The sequence below is a fragment of the Chaetodon auriga genome, chromosome 15 (genome assembly GCF_051107435.1).
Source record: "Chaetodon auriga isolate fChaAug3 chromosome 15, fChaAug3.hap1, whole genome shotgun sequence".
Classification (NCBI taxonomy): domain Eukaryota; kingdom Metazoa; phylum Chordata; class Actinopteri; order Chaetodontiformes; family Chaetodontidae; genus Chaetodon; species Chaetodon auriga.
The window spans coordinates 10,034,168-10,055,219 of NC_135088.1; the positions used below are offsets into that span (position 1 = coordinate 10,034,168).

At 43.1% G+C, this 21,052-nt stretch overlaps 3 protein-coding genes across 3 annotated transcripts; 2 read left to right on the forward strand and 1 right to left on the reverse strand.

The window, feature by feature from the left end:
• Positions 1-70: 70 nt before the first annotated feature.
• Positions 71-4,597, forward strand: htatsf1 (HIV-1 Tat specific factor 1). Its single transcript, XM_076750334.1, has 10 exons — positions 71-295; positions 889-1,053; positions 1,367-1,601; positions 1,843-1,890; positions 2,007-2,161; positions 2,726-2,889; positions 3,067-3,163; positions 3,270-3,359; positions 3,466-3,603; positions 3,951-4,597. The coding sequence occupies exons 2-10, from the start codon at positions 889-891 to the stop codon at positions 4,200-4,202; spliced, it is 1,344 nt and encodes a 447-aa protein (XP_076606449.1). The 5' UTR covers positions 71-295; the 3' UTR covers positions 4,203-4,597.
• Positions 4,598-6,388: 1,791 nt separating this feature from the next.
• LOC143332642 (pinopsin-like) lies at positions 6,389-9,961 on the forward strand. The gene is made up of 7 exons (XM_076750335.1): positions 6,389-6,626; positions 7,194-7,542; positions 7,943-8,111; positions 8,195-8,366; positions 8,473-8,706; positions 9,353-9,496; positions 9,816-9,961. Exons 2-7 carry the CDS (start codon positions 7,200-7,202, stop codon positions 9,921-9,923), a joined length of 1,170 nt encoding a protein of 389 aa, XP_076606450.1. The 5' UTR covers positions 6,389-6,626; positions 7,194-7,199; the 3' UTR covers positions 9,924-9,961.
• Positions 9,962-19,367, reverse strand: LOC143332643 (protein-tyrosine sulfotransferase 1-like). Its single transcript, XM_076750336.1, has 6 exons — positions 19,133-19,367; positions 15,222-15,969; positions 14,072-14,230; positions 13,638-13,891; positions 11,645-11,846; positions 9,962-10,600 (listed from the first exon to the last, which is right to left on the reverse strand). Exons 2-6 carry the CDS (start codon positions 15,627-15,629, stop codon positions 10,565-10,567), a joined length of 1,059 nt encoding a protein of 352 aa, XP_076606451.1. The 5' UTR covers positions 15,630-15,969; positions 19,133-19,367; the 3' UTR covers positions 9,962-10,564.
• Between the last annotated feature and the right edge of the window lie 1,685 nt (positions 19,368-21,052).

Consider the following 21,052-nt stretch of genomic DNA (forward strand, 5'->3'; position numbering starts at 1 on the left):
TTAATACAAACCAAGCGCTTCTTTCCCAGTTCCCACGCATGCGCATTCGGAATCGGAACCTGACACAGGAAGTACTTCGTTCAAGTGTCGTCGCGGATTGGGGTGAATGTTAGCGGGCAGTGATTAACGCTGTTTTTTTTTTTATGGCAAAATCAACATAAAAAGCCAACTGCATTATTAAAACACAGAATCCCAATGAGTTCTGCGGTTGTGTCTTGAGACAGAGGGAGTCTGCTTAGTTAACCTTCGCACCGAGTTACCATATTTCATTTTTCGTGGACTGTCGTTGTCGAAGGTAATGCTAGCTAGCTAGCTATGTTTGCTAACGGACAAGTTATTACCAGTGCTCATGGACTTTCAAACGTTAACTTGCCAAATTTGCATCACGAAATTATCTTGATGTGGACTGAACCACAACAGTTGTATGACGATGGGCAGCAGATTTTAACCTGTTTAAACTAAAGAATTAGAAGTTGTCGGTCCTCAATCATAGTATGATGAATTGAAGCAACTGGCTGACAGCTTTTTCAGTTGCGGGGCGGTGACAGTAGCAGTAGAAAGATATGATTGGTCCGCTAATAGCTTGTGTACAAAACTACGTTGTTGTGTGCAGCAGAAGTACATTAATATAATTATTTTAATTTTACGGGCCGGACCAGAACAGTGACACGTGCGTTTACTATCCCGCTTTGGTCACAGGCAACCATTATTATTGAACCACTGACATGTTTTGGCATATTTTCACAAAATCAGAGTAGCTTCTTTGATTTCCTTGCTGACTAAACCAAACTAAAGCATGTCTTAAAGCATGGTACAGCTGCTTTGTACATGCTGAAATTTGATGGCTCGCTGACCTGGGTAATTTGATATTTCACATTCTTGTTGCAGATGAGTGGCGGACCAGATGCTCACAAAGAGTTTATAGAGCAGCTGCGGATGCAGGAACTCTACAACCAGAGAAACGAGGATGGCTCCGACCCCTACACCTACACTGACCCAGAGGACGGGACTGTGTATGACTGGGATCATGAAAAGAAGGCTTGGTTCCCTAAAGTATGAGCTTTTCTTTCTTTACCTGTCAGCTTTTATCTTCCTCCATCATCTTGATTCTTTAAAGTCACACAGTCCTCGACCTTCAGATCTTTCTTACAAACATTTTTGTATCTGCAGGACTCTTTGACATATATTTGATGCTTCATTGAAATGTATATGTCCTTATTTGGTCACTTTGAGGCTTCTTTTTTTGTATGAACAGACACCATCTCTGTTAAATGTATTGGAACAGTTTGGCACTTTTGTGAGGTGTGGCAAAATTTTTCACAGCCACTTTGTGTTAATTTTAAGTAGGTTTGCTTCGTTTCTCTAGATAACGGAGGACTTCATTGCAGCCTACCAGGCCAACTATGGCTTCACTCAGGAGGGAGATCCAGATGCCAACAACGCCGCAGTGAGCAGCACTGACCAAGCAGCCCCAGAAAAAGACAGCAAGCCTTCAGTAAAGGAGAAACCAGTACCTGCCACCCCGAACCTGAACCCAAACCAGCCTGAGACCCCAGCTAAAGAAGCCAAGCAGAAAGGGGAGAAGCGGAAAGCAGAGCCAGGTAAAACAACATCTGCAAACAGAGAGGAGAGAGAAAAAACTAACACGCAAATGGGAATCAAGAAATACTGCTCTTGGTTGTATTTTTTTGAAGAGCTACATTTTTTGGTTTACATTTGCACTTTTCTCCCTGTCTACAATAGTGATCATGTTTGTTTACAGAATACGTTTCCATGTACAGTTTCTAAGTTTAAGTTTGCACAAGCATATGTTTTAATAAATACCTTTTTTTGTGCATGTAGGATGGTTCGATATTGACGACAACAAAAACACGAACGTCTATGTGTCAGGTTGGTATCCCTAACATTTTTTTTCACTTATTGTCAAGTCGACTGCCGACCAATGGGTAGCTAATTCTGATTGTCTTATCTCACCCTCTTATCTTTCTTCTCTCAACTTTCCTCAGGCCTGCCTCCTGACATCAGCACTGAGGAGTTTGCTGAGTTGATGTCCAAGTGCGGCATTGTGATGCGGGACCCCATGACTGAGGAGTACAAGGTCAAACTCTACAAGGACAAACAGGGAAATCTGAAAGGAGATGGCCTCTGCTGCTATCTCAAGGTTAGTTTGTCTATGTGTTTGCATAAACCTAATTTATAGGTTGCATGTTCTCATGTCCTTGAGGGTCCACATGACATAAAATTTGCTATCTGCCTCTTTACGCTGACAAACATGTTGGATTGTATCCACCCCTTAATAAGGGGTAATTGGATTTCTTTCTTATGCCTGATCTTAGTTTGAAGGCATTGCTTACTTATATAAACTGTGTTAGAGATAGAAGATGCTGCTTCCTGGCTTTTTGTTTATGGTGTGTGTGTTGGAGCAGACTATCAGAACAGTGATTGGTGGCACTCCTAACAGGGGAAATCAGGTTTTCCCAATCTTCTTCCCCGATTATGGAAACCAAGTGTCTTGTTTGCATGATAGTTAAGAAGTCAGCTTGTTCGAGCCGACTGTAACATGGTTACATTTTTTGCGTGTTTGCCCTGTTAGAGACATAGAAGCAGACATACTTTTCCCTTGTTAGGCAACAAGACGAAAAGGTCTCACTCTCCAAGAGACAACAGAATTGTGTAAACTTTGAAGCAGCACAGAAATGAGTGAAGTGTTTGTGATTCTCTGCAGAAGGAGTCGGTGGCATTGGCTTTGCGTCTGATCGATGAGTCAGAGGTCAGAGGTTACAGACTCCACGTGGAAGCGGCGCGGTTTGAGCTAAAGGGCCAGTATGACGCCAGCAAGAAGAAGAAGAAGAACAAGGATTACAGGAAGAAGATGCAGCAGCAGCAGAAGTAAACTCTAATTCCTGTTCTTTTCATGCAACCTCTCACAAATCCCACTCTGCACATAGGGATAAACTCCCCACATTGCTGCAGTAGATTAAGAGAAGACAAATAACTCAGCATTTCTTTATTTTCAACACATCGCATGGACTCCTACTAATAGTACCTGTGTCTGTGTCTGTGTAGACAGTTGGATTGGAGGCCAGAGAAGCAAGGAGATGTGAGGAAGAGGCATGAAAAAGTTGTCATCATCAGGAACATGTTTCATCCCAGTGACTTTGAGGTGCGGAGAGACACACATGCACATACATGCTCTGTCAGACCCACACAGACTGTGCATTGAGAGTATTAATCTTTGTGGTCTCGATTCTCTGCTTTCGCCTTCGAAGGAAGACCCACTGGTGTTGAATGAGTATCGTGAGGATCTGCGGACAGAGTGTGAGAAGTTCGGAGACGTCAAGAAGGTCATCCTCTTTGATGTGAGTGTAATGTCATTCGTGCCGTTTCAGAGTCACAATAGAATGGCTTGAATTTTATGTCAGTGGGGTCAGTAACAGCTGGAATGTGCTTGTGTTTGTGCCGCAGAGACACCCGGACGGCGTGGCATCGGTCTCGTTTAAGGAGCCTGAGCAAGCCGACGCGTGCATTCAGTCGTTCGATGGTCGCTGGTTTGGAGGAAGGCAGCTTTCCGCTCAGCTTTGGGATGGAACGACAGACTATCAGGTACATCAACTGTGAAATACAGATATCAAAAATGCTTTTGTACGGCTTTTTTTTTTTTGTAAAATTAAGCTTGTGTGCACAGAATTTTTTGCTTTTAATTGTGGGGGGAAAATATCCATACACATCTGGCAAAGGCCTGAGGTGGGGCAAAAGTGTGGGGTTTTAAAGGGCAACTCAAGCAGCTGATTTAATGTGTTCCTCCAGCAATGGCGTACGGTGCTTCTAACACTATAACCGCTATTGCTGTTTGTATATGATGTATGTAATAATGTATCTGGCAGAAGTTATTCTGATGTCTCCACGCTTGGTCAAAATTTGCACCTTTCATGTGAATTCTGTTTGTTCAGGTGGAAGAGACGACACGCGAGCGGGAGGAGCGGCTGAAGGGTTGGTCTAAATTCCTGCATGGAGATAATGAAGAGCAGCTGACCAACACCGCACAGCCAGCAGAGGGCAGCACCAGCACCACAGAACCCACAGAGCCCTCCAGCACAACAGAGCCCCAGCAGCAGCCAAAAGAAACAGAACCACAGCAGCAGGATGAGGAAGTGGACTCTACAGACAGCAGCCTGGCAGGAAGTGATGATGAGGAAGCCTAGAGACTTCATCACATCTTTGGTCCCCATGGCAACCAATTAGGACAGTACTGCTTGAAGGTGAACTGTGGCAAAGCTCCGTGTTGAGCAGCGAGGAGGAGATTAGGACAGTTTGAGCTGTTTTGTAATGCAGACAAATAAAATCATGGTTTTTGTCTACCCTTTTTTCATCATTTTAGCTTACAATGTAATTAGATCTGGGATATGCAGGTTATTCCTTAAACATACAGCATTCCCTTAATTTCATTGTGTCAGTTCGTTTACAGTATTGTACCGAAAACCCTAAAAATATTAATGAACTACAAAAGATAACTGAGACCGAAACTGTAATAGATTTGAGTTGTAGAGGATTGCTCAGCTCCAGTGCTCATTACACTTGATTAAATACCAGCAATTCACTGAGTTGTTCATTACTTCTTCGAGTGTATTGGAGGTTTTTTAAAAACAGAAATACTTCAAAAACAGCAGCTAAATATACGTTTTTGTGTTTTTTCTATATCCACACCAGATCCAGTTCCATTATGGCTTTGTGTTTCGTAGAGCAGCATGTCGTGACAACAGGCAACAATGATGCCGTTGCCTACGAAAAGAAGCTGAAGATTCAAAAGGAATAGAAAAGAGACTGAAGAGGAGGAGAGAGGAGAAAAAAGATGAAGGAAAGGGAGAGATTGAAGAGGGAAAGATAGAAAATGCGGAGAGAGAAGGCAGGAGTAACTCCCATCTGAACTCCCCTCTTCCCTTTCATCCCTCCCCTCCCAATGTCCTTACTGCCCAGATATCCCCCATGAATTCCTCCTCTCCCTCCACCCCTCAACCAGCCCATCATACCAACTACCTCCACCCTCTTACTCCATCAACCCTCCCCGCACCCCTTATCCTCCACCCTTCTTCTTCTATAGTCCGTCCTGCATCCTGCATTTATTTGATAACTTTAGTCATTGCACTGTTTCTTAGCAGATTAAGAATAATAGTAGACAGTATCATCAGCAAAGAAATTATGTTTTATTTTTGAGCAAGATGAAACTTTATTGGTGCCAGGGTGGAAACTCCCCAGCAAAGAAAGTAGATAAAGTTTTTGAAGTTAGCTCCACTTTTACCAGCTTCAGCACTGAAGTGGTTATATTGCAGTGTAAAACATTATTCTGAAACTGCTCATCCTACATAATGACTTGCCTGCTTTAAGTACAGTCTGAATCCAATACTGCTGTACTTTAACATGAAAATCTAAATCTGAATGCATGACTTGTAACTGAGTATTTCCACACTGTGGCATTGCTACTTCAGTAAAACATATGAGAACTTCTTCCACTGCTAGAATTAACATTCATCCATTGGTGCTCTATGAAGTGTTACTGATGACGTAAAGTCACAGTGAATTGATCTTTTGTTAAGGGTGAGCAACAGGAATTAATAATACACCCCGCATGAAGTCCTGCATAAAAATATATATTAAAAAAACCCTCACATTTAACAATAACTTCATAGAGAACATTGTTGAAACAGGCCGTACGGTCAGAGAGAAGTAGAACAAGTCTCAGAATGAGAGCTGATTAGATTAATTAGATGAATCACTGATGACCTGTGCAGTAAGGAAGACACGTCATTGCACGTGCAGGCAGTAATTTCTATTCCTCCTCTCACCTGATCAGTTCCCACAGAGGTCTGTCCACCCCCACAATGGCTTTAATAACAGATGTGGTGACGTAGCTTCACTCCAGCACAATGGACATGTGGGTGTCCACACTGGGAGACGGTGGCTGCACGTGATGATGTTCAGATCTTTTTCTTCCTCTACCAACAAAGGACGTCATAGGAATTTGACTCAAGTGTGTGTGTAGCATGATTGTATCAATACCTGTAAAGTGTAGGCCTCCTGCTTTTCAGTAGGCTGACATATGACATGAAGGAGGTGACAAACGTGAGGTCTTTCACTGCCCACGTCTGGCCCCATGTTCACCGGAAGTTTGTGTGTGCATAAGATGACAGTTGCACAACATGTTTGTGTGCAAGGTAACAAGTAACATAAGTGAGGAGCCATTTGCACCACTGAAGGTTACCAAAGATGGACAATGGAAGAGGTAACACAACCACATCAGCCTGGAGTCATCGTGCTGATTTGCTCTACATGTAAATGTCTGTCAAACAGTGTTGTGTCTGAATGTTCATTAGCCTCAGTCTTCAGCATCTCATCAGTTAATGTATTCCTGGCTCGTCCCCTGAATCAACCACAGCTTGTATTATTGATATGCTGGCTCAGCTATTTAGGTCCCCAATCTGGTCCAGAATGAAGGCGAATAACAGAACAGAATAAAGACATGTTTCAGAAAGAGTGATGGTCTCGTACAGCACAACACCAGCATCTGCATCTCTGTGGGACTGTCCCTTTCATGCTGTGTTTGTGGGAGCGTGTCCTTGGTCTCACTGAAGGTTTGGACCTTTTTCTCTTTTCATTCTGCTGAAAATTGATTAATTATGGTTTTGGGATTTGTCAGTGTGACTTTTCTTCTCTCTTTTTTTTTTTTTTTTTTTGCTCAGTATTATCCAGCTGTTAAAATTCTGGGTTTGAATCTATTTAAATCGAGCTTTTTTCCACAAATGTCGTCATAGTAAAAGACTAAATACCCTGCGGTCTCACTATGTTCTGACTGCCTTAACTGTGTTAGCTATAATTAATTGATAACAGCCTTCTTCCCGTTCTGCTTCCTGTTGGTATTCTTTTAGTGTTAAGTGTTGTGATTTGTATTTCAGTTATTCAGTTGAAACTCTTTGAAATTAAGAGTGATATGGAAGAGATCTTTTGATGTGTGACCACAGTGGGGGTGGGTTTGTTTAAAGGCTGGGGGCATATGTGTGAGGGAGCCACTCCTCCAGAGTATTTAAACACCTTATGCTCATGTATTTCCACTCAGTTTTCTAAAGACATAATATACTAAAACCCGCCATTTTTTTCCGTTTTCCCCTCTGTTTTATGCACCGTCTGGCTCTGATACCCAGATTGCCATGGTGACCCTCCTGCAGCATAGCAACAACCTCAGCACCGGGCACAGCTCCGTGGCGGACCCCGCCGCCGGCGCGCTGAGCCGGGCTGGTCACACCGCGGCGGCCGTGGTCCTCGGGTTCATCCTGGTCCTGGGCTTCCTCGGTAACTTCCTCGTGCTCTTGGTGTTCTCGCGCTTCCCTCAGCTGCAGAGTCCCGTGAACCTGCTGCTGGTCAACATCAGCGCCAGCGACATGCTGGTCTGCCTCTTCGGGACTCCTCTCAGCTTCGCGGCCAGCGTGCGCGGCAGGTGGCTGACCGGGTCCTACGGGTGCCGGTGGTACGGGTTCTCCAACGCGCTTTTCGGTGAGTGATCGATGGTTGCATGTCCTCTTTGACTTCAGTAAAGACACATTTTGGATGTGTGTGGATGCTCAGAAATCTGTGCACAGGGGTTTTGTTAGGGACTTGTTAGTATAAGGAGGGAGTGGTGGGAGCAAAAAAAAAAAAAAAAAAGCTAAAACCTGCATTCAAAATTTACTTCAGCAAAAGCAGAAAATTTGTTCTAATCAAAATGGACTGAAAGTACCAAAACTAAAAACACTCTGCATGCAGAAAGTTCCCATTTCAGATGCATATTGTTTTATTGTATTGCAATTATTATTGCATCAATAATTAATAAACATAAATATACACGATTGAGGCCTCTCTCTCTCTCTCTCTCTCTCTCTCTCTCTCTCTCTCTCTCTCTCTCTCTCTCTCTCAGGTATTGTGTCTCTGGTATCTCTCTCCCTGCTGTCCGTTGAGCGATACTCCGTGGTGCTCCACCCCACCCAGTCAGACTCCTCTCAGTACCGCAGGGCCAGGCTCGCCGTCGCCGCCTCCTGGCTCTACTCGCTGGTCTGGACTCTGCCGCCGCTGCTGGGCTGGAGCAGGTCTGTACTGCCCTTAAACATGTGTCAGAGCTTGAACCGAAGAAAATATGAAACCGCAGCATGTGTTGTGTGTTACGGAGCAGCTACGGCCTGGAGGGTCCCGGCACCATCTGCTCCGTCCAGTGGCAGCAGCGCTCCGCCACAGCTCGCTCCTACGTCAGCTGCTTGTTCGTCTTCTGCCTGCTCCTGCCGCTGCTGCTCATGATTGTCTGCTACGGAAGGATCCTGCTGGCTCTGCGCGCGGTGGCACGGCAGGTGAGCGACCCGGCACACTTGACCTTTGACCTCTGTTAAATGCGTGAGCTCGCTCTGCCAGCGGCATCTGTGAAAGCTGTGTGTGTGTGTGTTTGTGTGGCTGCAGGTCAGCAGGATCAACCGGTCCTCAGCTGAGCGGAGGGAAAACCGTGTCCTTCTGATGGTGGTCTCGATGGTGTCGGGCTACTTACTGTGCTGGATGCCATACGGCGTCGTGGCGATGCTCGCTTCCTATGGACGGCCCGGTGTGGTGCCTCCTGCTGCAAGTTTAATCCCCTCCCTGCTGGCGAAGACCAGCACCGTCCTCAACCCTGTAATTTATGTGCTGCTCAACAACCAGGTAACCACAGTTCGCTGAAAGCACTCAGGCCTGTTCCACACAGTCATCAGAGGATTATCATCCCTCTTTGAAAGGAGATTTATATTTTATTCAACTCCAAACTAGAGGGGCATGTATGCCTCTGCAAAACCGTCGTTAGACCTCTCCAATAAAAGGATAGGCTCACGGTTTATTTTAAATTTTGCAACACAGCTGGGTCTCAATTTGAACATGTGTTGAATGCAATATAATTTAACACAGACATACCAGAGTCTGTTTAAAGATTTAGTGTAATACCTCTGTAACACTGTCACACTGGCAAAAAGAAAAGATTACAATCAGTGCAGCAGAGCGAAGAGTGTTTCAATCTTCCTTGTCAAAAACTGGTGCCCACATTACCCACAATGCAACTTTGAATGCTAAATGACTGGTAAAGATGTGGGCAGCAACTCAGAGGTCTGAAACCAGTCTGCAATATTACCCACCTAATTAATAACTTGGGCTGGTCGGTAATCCAGCTTCCATGTTTTATTCCTGACTTAAACAGCACCTTTCACCTCCAACATCCTCTGTAATTATACATTTACATCTTGTGAAGCAAACATTTCCGCACCTGAAAGCTTGTGGTTCTGAATCGTATTTCCTCCACTGTATGTGTGCCTCTCAGTTCTCCAGGTGTTTCCTGTACATGATCAGGTTCAGCTCAGAAGCTCCGCCCACCCCAGTCCAGCACACCCTGCCCAGCAGCAGAGGGGTGTGGCTTCACACCCTCAACCCGCCCACAGAGGAACACACCTGCAGAGACCAGCAGGTACGGCAGCCTGCCCTGGTGCTAGTGGCTCAATACGCAACATAGAGGTCCAAGGCCGTGTTAATTATTCCACTTTTTCCAATTCAGTTCAGATTTTTATGTAAAAAATCTCTTCTGCAGGATTTTTTTTTTCTCCAATTGTACTTGTTTTGCTGATGGAGTTTTATTTTTTTTTTAAGAGTCAGTCAGCAGCCCAGGTTACTTCAGGGTTTCATCTCAAATCAAGGAGTTTCACTACATGTTACGTCCTTTCTACTCAACTATGAAGAATGAAGTGAAACTGCTCCCAAAACTCAATATTTTTGTCTTGTTTCTCAAGGGCAACCAGGTTTTGCGTTGTGTCTTTGCACCACTAGAGGGCGCTGTGGCCCAGCTTGCTGTCCAACGTGCTTCCACATACAGCAGCAGTAAAACAGTGAGTGTTTGAATGAATAACTGCTAGACAAAACACATTAACTACATTATAAAGGTGACATTTATTTTTTTATTCATGTTCAACAATATACAACAATTAAAAAGTCTCAATTCAGAGTAAACAACTTTAGATTCCTGAATGAATGGTCGACACCAAAATAATTTATTAAGAAAATAAACATACGTCTTCAAAAATATACAGTCATTATGCTTCATGAACACTGACTGAGCTCTCAGTAAGTGAAAGATTTGTCAAAAGACACATTCACATTTGTGGTGAATCTTAACAACTTACAGACATGTTGAAATACTTTCAGGTACGAGGTGAGAGGACGCATCAAAATGCAGTGTAATACTGTCGGTTCACCGTGGAGGAGACGTGAGAAGCAGCAAACTTCCTTGAGCAGGTAGTCCACGTGCGATTTTAGAGCCGAGACCCCAAAACCGCCTCGATAAGTCCGTATTTTAAACACTCCACCCGTGTACAGACATTAACACCGCACACAAGTCTTACAGACACTTCAAAAATACACATGGGACACTTGAGAAACCTTCTGGTGAGGCGTAATTACCGCTGCAGTGGAAGTCCGTGTTTAAGGTGCATCCATGTCGTGGAACAGCGAGGCCGGGTTAACAGCACTTTTCTCCTTTCATTTAACTGGGGTGTGGAGCCTCTGTTGCTTTCGAGGTCTGAGGAGAGAAAACACACAATGTTCACTTCTGATCATCACGAGGATTTCTGATTGTGAATCTGGGAATGAAGTTATCTGCATGACTGGAGCTCAGTGGGAGTGAGTGTGGAATGTTTTTGTGGTTTACGTGACTGATAAAAGCCGGATTTATATGGCGAAGGAAAGACCACATGGGCTTCAAGAAGTGTGATTAGTCAGCTTGGCTGCTTGTGTTTTTTGGAGTTAAGACAACTTTGAAGAAGTTGAAGAAAGCTCAGCAAATGTCTTCTTTTCAATGACACATATCCATCAAGGCTGTTTTCACTGCAAACCTTCTATGCACCATGATGTTCTGCTCTCGATCACAGTAAATCAATGTACACAAGGCAAAACAAGTTACCAGGATACAACTCCAGTAACTGACTTAACTCTAAGCAATCTTGTTAGTGTCATTATTCACATTATAGTATGTTTAAGGTCATTAATTTCAGTTACAACGTGTAAAAAAAAAAATAAAATAAAATAAATATAACCTTCATATTGAGGTAAAATTACATTTTTTCCAAAGGAGTCTTGTGTCTTTGAAGACAGCACAGATGGATTGTCTGACATCAAGGTAAAGTGGTGAAAATATCCTAAATCTACTGTGAACTGCTGTTTTTTAGGTGGCTAACTAAAATACATTTTGCTGCTCCCCGCGTCCACAGTAGTACATTGCTTCGCTTCTGTGCCAGTACTCCTGCTGGTTCTTCAAACTGGGGGCATGCCAACCACGATCCACTGCAGGCAACACACTGCCTATTTTTAAATACCTCATACAACCCCACTTAAAAAAATCGGAGCTATCTCTTTAAGCCATTTCTCAGGAAAAAAAAACACTCACATGTTCCAGCTCATTACATACGAGGATTTCTGCTTTTCCCTGTTTTATATCAGTGAATTGCAAATGTTGGGGTTTACACTGCCAAAGTCAGACTAAACAACTAATCAATAAACTGAAAATAATCTGTGTTGTTAGTGAAATTCTGTTGTTCCTCAGATCTGTTTTTTTTTTAACCCTCACCTGTGAGTAGTTGAATGGAAACATCATGGGTTCGGGTCTTGTATAGTCGGGCGGGTTGGCGTGGGGGTCGTAGCCCAGGCGAGCCAGCATGGGCGCGATTTCAGCCATGTCGCTAATCACATCGGAGGGAATGTTTCCGACCCACTTGGAGAGGGCCTCTGTGTTCACCGGCTTCATCACCTGGTCCGTGGAGCGCTCAACCCTGCACAGACAGTTACACACAAGGTCAGATCAATACTGCTGACTGGCGACTGAAGAGCGACAAATCTGTGGAAGGTTTCAAATGTTAAATTAGAACAAAAGACAAATGGAAATGGTGTGAAAAACGATACACATTGTCATATGTATTTCATTTCTCTATAAGCCAACGTGTTTATCATTACAGACATTAAAAACATGTTAATCAAAATCAAGAAAAACAATTGTTCAATAAAATAATTGACCTTCTAACATATGCATTTCAAATAATTATGATACAGTATATGCATATATACAAAAGGAAATACATGTCACAATGTGTGCTGTTTTTCACTTTCATTGATTTGTTTTAATTTAGGCATTTTTAATCTTCCTACGTATAAATACAAGTGTCTGTGGGCCTGTACACATATGATTCAGAACCACAACATGCCACATTTTGCGATAATTGAATTTTGTGAGGAGGTTATAAAACATTCGAGTGACTAATAATGTGCCAACCGTTGCATAACTTATCAAAATAAGGGTGCTAACTCCCTCAGAACATGGCCTAATTCCTTCAAATACACGCCAGGTTTGGGTTTTTGCGAGATGAAGCAGCCAGATTCCCATCAAATCCCCTGAGCTTCTGTCCTGCGCAGAGATGCTCGACTTACTAACAAATAAGTGGCGCAACACAAATTAAACATCTACTGAGGAAAGTCTTTCTTGACAGATGACTTGATGATGAAATGAAGTTAGTGGCAGCTTTAGAAGAGACAGACACACCAGTTTATCCACAGTCTCTCCCAAGACGAGAAGACCTCGCAGCCACAGGACATGCTGTGTTCACTGTGCCTCTTAGTATGTGGTATCAATCTCATTAATCAAATAAACGTTAAGGGCTGTTGTCTGAGGGTTCATCAGAATTAAAACCCGTCCTAATCTCTCCTCCAGTACACCATGTTTTTATTCATTTTCACACCGCTCTGCACCCTGTGCTGCGTGCGCTCTCAACTTTTGTTCTGGTTGGCTTCATTCTTGGAAGAATGACGACCTAGACTGCACCGTCAGATGACACAAACCCCAGAGTGATTGTCCTGACCCGCTCTCTGACCCCTCCTGTGACAGCGCGACTAAAAATAATTTATTTTAGATCGATCAATAGTCTTAAATTACCTGTACCATCTCTCTTTCATCCATATCCTGTGACATAATGGAAGAAACTGTCATGAAAGTAAAAACCTCAAGTAAATAAATATCAAGTAAACCATTAAAACTAGATTTCTTGAGCACTTACTGTATATTTTATGTTATATAAGACTTTTAGATCAATTTGACTGTCATTAATTAGCTGCACAGGTGTAAAGAAAACCTGACAGCTCATGATCGTGTTTCACTGACTGACAGACAGAGATGTGAGAATCACAGCCACCTTTGAGCAGACTGGAAAAAAATGACACCTTTTATCCTTAAATATACCGGCTCCTCTAAAACAGCAAGATGGGAATTCACAGCAGGAATAGCTATGGCAAAATAAAACAGACGGATGAAAATCTGTGTGACATTTTCCATAATTTCCACGACTGGTCTGAACTTAGACCTGTAGGTCTGAACTGAAAGGAAAACATTTTACGTGTATTTGTATTCAAGGCCATTTCAGAGCTTGTATAAGGCCAGAAACCCTTGTGGGTATGTAGAAAGTTTCAGTTTGGTGTGCTGAGGTGAACTGAATCTCAACATACAGTTGAAAAAACTGAAAGCGACTTGCCTATCCAGGTTAAGCTTGGTGCACACATACACTTCAAATACTCACTTGGACAGAGACACGCCACCAGCCTTTCCAATCAGCTCTTCATGGTGCAGCACTGACGGGTCCCACTGCAGCTCTAGGAAGTGAAGCAACTTCCTCATTTCCTCCTCTGTGTGGAGGACAAGCTGCTCATAGCGGACGGGCAGACATCTGGCCTCCCCGGCTGCCTGGCACTGGCTGAACATGGTCTCCACCGCGCTGCTCCACTTGGTCAGACAGTCCCTGTAACTTGTCAGGTCGAAGCCAGAGATGGTCACCTTTGAATGGAGGCAGAGAGATAAGATAAACACAGGAGACCAGTCACGACAGAGAGTGATCACAGAATGGAAAATTCATCCGGTCACATTGTTGCACCCAGCACAAACTTGTCACGTAGTTTGGAAACATAAATAAATCTCATCCGCCAGCTGCCCAGATAAGAGAAAGACCCAGCATACCTTGCGAGATATCATGGAGTGGACGGTCGCCCGCCCGTCTCGTAGCATGAGCACAAATTTGGCTTTAGGGAATATGCGTGACAGATATGAGAGAGACTTCAAGGCGAAGGGGTCCTTGTTGCAAAGGCGAGGTGCAGGCTCCCCATGGCCAACTATCACCTGAAACACATATGTACAAACAGTGACCACAACATGAAAGGCCTGAGCTGTCACATGCAAAACATTCCTTCTTACTGTTAAGAATGCCAAGATTTTATTACCCATATTGAGATGCCCAATATAAATATATGACATTTACAGTAACAGGGAAGTGCACTTATCCGAGTAAATACAGACATTAATATTTTACCCAAGCTAGACCAGTTATTGTCCAGGATACTGAGACATTTACAAAAATGACCTTGTTTAACAACATCACAAAACTCACAAATTTTAGTTTTGACATTTGAGCTTCTGTATGGATTAAACAAACAATATATAATGTGTTAATTAGTGACCCCCATTTCCAGTCTTTACGCTAAACTTAGCTAAGTGTGTATTGACTGTAGCTTCATATTTAATGGACAGTAATAAGTGTAGTATTGATCTTTCAGCAAGACAGCGAATAAGCAAAACATCAAACTTTTTCATTAATTAATAATCCATATTGCCGTGTATTAGTCATGTTTCCATCATGCAATTTAGTAGCTGTTACCTTAAAATTTTCTTTAAATGATTGGAGATGTTAAATGAACATACTTACTCAGTAACTAGTTTATTATTGTTTCTTGCCTACGATCCATTTTTTAAGAAAACATGCTTTTTCAAATGTGAGGAATTGTTGCTTTTTTGTCATATATGATAGCAAATTTAATATTTAGGGGTTATGAATTGTTGGTCTGAGGAATTGTGAGAAGCATGTTCTCACAATTTCACATTTTACAATATAAACGGTTCAACAATTAATCATGAAAACAATTAATTGCACCACTAAAGGCATATTCTGCTTAATATCTTCATACAGTATATTTACAGTAGCTTTTAATAACCCTGTGTATGCAAACACATCATCCAAAAGCTTAACCATGCCTTAGACACCCAAGTAAATGAACAGATGCACAGGCGTGTTTTGGGCCTAAATGAACAGAGCACATTGCGTCAACCAGCTCACCTCCAACAGGAAAGCCCGCACAGCTGAGTCCAACACCTGGTCAGTGACGCCGGCCTCGTCCAGTCGTATCCTCTCCTTCACTGAGCGGCTCCAGGTGGTCCGCATTGCCAAGAGGCGGGGAATCACTCGGGTCTCTTCCCCGCACCGCACATGATTGTGGGCATCCAGCATGACGCGCATCAGCGTGGTGCCGCTCCTGGGAAAGCCGCCGATGAAGATGAGCGGCGTGTCTTCGGGGAAGTGTTCAGCCAGGGATAAGCTCTGATTGGATGAGCCCAGGTTGAGCTCCATCCACCTGTACCGATGGCTTTTTGGGGGGCACTCTATCCCGCTCATGCCCAGGTAGAGCAGAGAGGCAGAGCAGAGGAGCACGCAACCCAGCAGAAGGCTCGATCTGGTGTTCCTCATGGTTGCTGGGTGTGTTTGGGAGTCAGATTCATAAAACACTACTCAGGGGTGCCAGAAGAGGCTGGCTGCTGGAGATGTGAATGTGTCTGCTTCTTCACCAAAGGTCAGTTCAAGACTTAGTGACAAGCTGACAGCCTGGATAAAGAGGAGGACTGTGAGAGAGACAGCTGAGGTGGTGCTGAGGAAGGCCTGGTGGAGGCCCGTAGGGTGGAGTCTGGGCCTGATATTCAGGTGTGAGCTGGGTAGACTCCTCTGTAGCTCCTCAGCTCTGGTGCTGCAAAGCAGCATCCATGCCCGCCGCGCTCCACAACCAGCCACGTCTCTTATCCATCGTTCCTACCTAAAACATGAGAGGAACACATCACACATCAACAAGAACTGAACCAGAATCAGTTTATATCCTTACAACCAAATACACAATGCTTATTTCTCCATGACTGTAAACCATACTGCAGAATGAGATATTTATTCCTAGTATAATTTCACAACTTGCAAGTAAGAAAAAACAAAAATCATCATTTTAAAAATTTCCAGTACACAAGTAACTCCAAGCCACTGCCCTGCATGAGTGAGCTATTATCAGCATGCAGGGTGTGATGGTTTGCCAAGAACACTTGTGCCGACTTTCAGAGGAGCTGAAATGCATCCAGTTTTTGTTCTCAAAGCAGCTATTTTGCATGTTTCCTCTGGGGAGCCACGGACTGTTAAGCCATATCAAAGTTCAGTGCAGGATACAGCACAGACACGATCTCAGGCAGTGTATCTGAAGCCACTAATTACAACTTCTTCGTGTTTTTATTCTCAGTGGCAGTTTCTGTCACACTGAAACGCAAAGCAATTTGTTTAGCATCAGATTACTATTGACCAAGTGTGCCGTCCTGCAACTTCCCCTTTTCTCTTCTGCAATGTGCACGCAAGCAGTTTCACCAACGTGAGTCAGCCTCTAATTCCTCTTCTAAAAAACAAGCTTGCAAAAGAGCTGAATACGGATTCCAATAAAATGTAAAATATTTTAAAATCACATTACAGCTCTGCAACTCTTCAAAATCACAACTCCATCAGCAGCTTGAATAACAGTTTGACTTCTTACAGAAGCTCTGAGCAAATGTGGAATATGTCTCCCTTTCTCAGAGGTACTTTGATATCTGTGTGTTCAGACTGAACGTGGAGGGAGCCTGACATCTGGATGCCACGTGGGGAAAGCTCCTCTCCCAGGGCTGGAGTGGCTTGTCTGTAAGATTCAGACCGACGATAAAAGCAAAAAGGAAAAACAGCTGGAAATGAGGACATCAAGGCCTGGCTGGGATATGGAGGTGCTGCCTTAAGCCACACTAAGTCCAGCAGTGGCCAGAAGCTTTACATGTAACTCTAATGCATTTCCATGCGGAGATTAAGCCACTTGGAGTTTGGCGAGAATTAGGCCAGTGGTTTAAGACGAGCCTTGCTGTTTTTTCTCTCTGATTCCTCTTTAAAAGGGTCAGTTCACCCAATTTATGAAAACGCGCATTTTCTCACTTTATGGCTGCAACTAGTAATTATCTTCTATATCGATTATTGAGTAGATTATTTTCTTGATTTATCATTCGCTCTATAAAATGTGGAAAATAGCGTAAAATGCATATCCAAACTTCTGAAAGCCAAAAGGTGATGTCCTCAAATTGCTTGTTTTGTCTGACCAGCTGTCTAAAACCCAAACACATCCAGTTTACTTCACGTAAGACAAAGGCAAGCAGCAAACCTCTGAAATTTAGAAGCTGGAAACATGGGATAAAATGAAAAATCAATTATCAGTGCGGTTCCTGATTACTTTTCTGTCTACCAGTTGTTTCAGCTTGCTTATCTTTGGTGTCAGCTGAGCATGCAGCTAGTTTGGTTTTATTTGCCCAGGTAGGTTTTGAGATATCTGTCTGGTGTTTTTGCCTCCACCAGACTTAAATAACCATTAACTGAATTGTTCATTTGTGGTGCTCAAAGCATTGAAAAACCATATTTCTAAACTTCAAAGCAACATCATACTCCAGATAATCCTGTAGAAGCTGTTGAACATTTCAAAGAGATACAGTTACACCTTTTCTAGTTAAAGATGTTGCTGTTGAATGTTTGTTGTTAATGTAATACTGTGAGCACCACAAACAAAATTCTGTTCACCCCCAGTATATTGGAGCTGAGGCAGAAATCTCAGAGACAGCTGTCTGGAAACACAGGCAAATAAAACCAAAACAGTCTGCACGCCTAGCCACTGCAAGAGGTTTTTTTTTCCATAAAGTGGTTTATGCAAAGACTAGCAGTGGCTGCTTACTCTGATAAATCTGGGGATTGACCTTGAAAAGGCCCCTGCCTTTGATGATCAGGGCCAAGCCAACAAACAAGTCTATAATAAGCAGAAAACAGTGACCTGTGATCACAGTCGTTCTGTAGACGGTAGTTGAGGTGGCTGGCAGGCAGGGAGCAAACTGACAGATTTGAGCTGAGGTTTGTCAGGAAACTCAAAGCCAGTATCACCTCCTTTAAGTTCACAGGAGAGAACATTGACTTCCTGCTAGTGAGGAGGTCTGACAGGGAAAACTCGCCCTACATTTACCCTGAATTTGTGTTAAAATGTTACAAGAGCCGTCCATTCTTTGAGCTGTTTCCTCGAATACTCCCCACTGAATATATGACTCTGAAATAGTTTTGTGTGTACGTATACTTTTGTATGAGCTATTCTTCCTTTCTTTATGCTGCGCTGCCATGACAGTTTCCCCTCAGTGGCAAACGTGTAAAGGGAACTGAATATCCTAAAAGGTACTTCAAGTTCAATTACAGCTGCTTCATCATGGTGCATATTGTTGACATCTTAAACCAGCAGATTGTTGTTCCTCACAGGAGGAGGCAGTGACAGCGATTTCCTGCTGAAGGGAAAGTCTGAGAGGGAGAGCAACTTCTGCATCTTCCCGTTACTCTGAATGCATCACTGTCAGGAGCATGTCCATGATTGCAAGCGTTTCACTGATTGAATTTTTTATTTTACATCCATTACTCTATTTTCATGCACTGTACTGTATGAGCTATTCTTGTTTTAGTGACAGCTCCCCAAAAGAAGTGGAATGAATGTCCTAAAGGCACATACTCATCTGCAGCTGCTTCATCATGAGGAATGATGATCCAGGTGCACATGAGTGGAAGTCAAATCAAAGCTATCGCCGCAGTGTATATGTAGAAATAGGATTACTCCACGGCGGCGAACAGGAGGCCCAGCAGCGAACATCTGGCCCGGATGGATGATGCGTCTTGTCTGCAAATATGCACCCGAGGCAGGCGACCACCAGGTGAATGACCTGCTATCAGTCAAACACACCGTGACACACCAGCGGACAGCTACAGCTCACCATAAACGCCAGAATAGCCTGTCACTGCGGTATTTAACCATCTTTACTTTGTATAAATAGCCCCATACAGCTGTCTGTCGAAAGCTAACACGCATCGTAAATATATCAAAACCGTTAAAAATGGTGTTCACTCACCAGCGAAGAAAAAAAAAAAAAACCCCACATGAACCTTGATCCAAGAAGCTGAAACCAGCAGCTCTTCTATCCCCGAAGACACATCGGTGTTTTCTCTCATGTGGGGCAACTGTCGGCGGAGGTAAAGGCGGTTTTGCCTACGCCATGTAGTATTTTTTAAAAACACATTATTACACAACGTTTCGCTGCTGCTTCCCGACGTAACTTTGCACCAAGTCGAGCAGAGTCTACCGATGAAGGAGGGAAAAAAAAAGCCAGTCAGCACGAGCGCAGCCAGGCAGAGGAAGCAGAGAGCCGATTGGTCGGCGGCCGTTCTGAATACTAAAACGCAGCTGCTTGGGCGAATCCTATTGGTGAAGGTGTTAAAGGGCAATTCCATCGCAGTAATAAACGCAGTAATAAAAAGATTTTTTTTTTCTTTTTTTCCCTTTCGCACTCCAGGCTAAAATTACTTCGCTTCATCGATTCTCATGCTCTCAGTCAAAGCCCACAGGGCAAATTTAAACACGGCGAGGAGTTTAGTTGTGGTGAAACCCGCCTCATTTAATTTATCCACCTTTTCATTTGTACAACACATTTTTAGAAACTGTCTGCATCGTAATAGAGGCCTCTGTGGAAGACCAAATGTGACCAAATTACAGTGGCAAGCCTGTCAATTGACAATAAATAAAACATAAAATGACCGCTGAAATTCATGAATAAGTAATGAGATACATCAATATTTCATTAAATAAGTACATCTGGAATAGGATGAGCATTGCCCTGAATAAAGGTGCACAATAGAATAATTTGTGAGAAAATAAATGACTGACTTACCTTATTGACAACATGTATTTTATTTACATAATTTGTCTGTAAACAAAGCTATTAAAAAAGAATGGATGGACACTACTAAGTCAACACTGTTATAGCACGTCCCTTTTTCTGTATGAACACACTCTGTGAGGCTGAAAAAGCCACGGCCAGGTCAACCTACGAGGTCACTCAAGGCAAATATGAGCTGATGGGCCCCTATTAACCCCTGTTCATCCTGCTATCTGCCATTTCCCCCCTAATACTACCTACGATACAACCCCAGGTTTGCTGTATGGTAAAACACTTAGGACATATGAAACATGTAAGCTTAAAAATAAATAATTAAAGTCTTAAAACCACATTTTGACCCAGAGCCTCTCTTCATAATGAGGTCTCAAAATAAGACAATAAAGGCCTTCACCATGTATGTACTTTAGTTTGTTTCCAGACTTATTTTAAACTAAATTAATAAGAACATGCCAGTATACACATAGTAAACTGGGAGTGTTCGGAGGTTTGTTGGTCCCTGGACAGTTGTTCTCTTTGACCAGCTGATTACTCACCCTTGGAAAAAAGTAGGAAACATTTAAACATATAGGGCTGCAAAAAACATGTTACTTACTATGTATTCTATCATTAAAAGAAGAAAAAAAAAAGCCTTGCACAGCCCTGTTAAGACTGCTCAGGCCTTCAGTGTAATACTGAGCTGCAGAAAGTCTGACAAGCAGCCACAACTCTCTGAATTTGCAGGACGAGGTGCTTCTCTTCCATTCCCCCTCATCAGTGTCCATGACTTTCACTTTGCCTCAGTGTCTTGCTTTGTCAACGTGCTAAGCACGCACACAGGAAACTAACGTGATATGCTAACAGGAAGCTCAAAGTTGTCTAACCAGCACGTCCTTCCTCTGCTGCTTCATAACATCCCTGCACAAAAAACATGAACTGATCCAGAGCCTGTAGTTGGAGAGCTTATGGGTTTATGTATCAGTGTGCAGTTTATATCCTGTGTAATCTCTGAGTGGTTACAGGAACCTATCTGAACTACACAACTCCAATAATATTATTTCAGGATGATCAAATATTTACTACCACTACTGATTATTACATTAGATCTATCCAATCTCT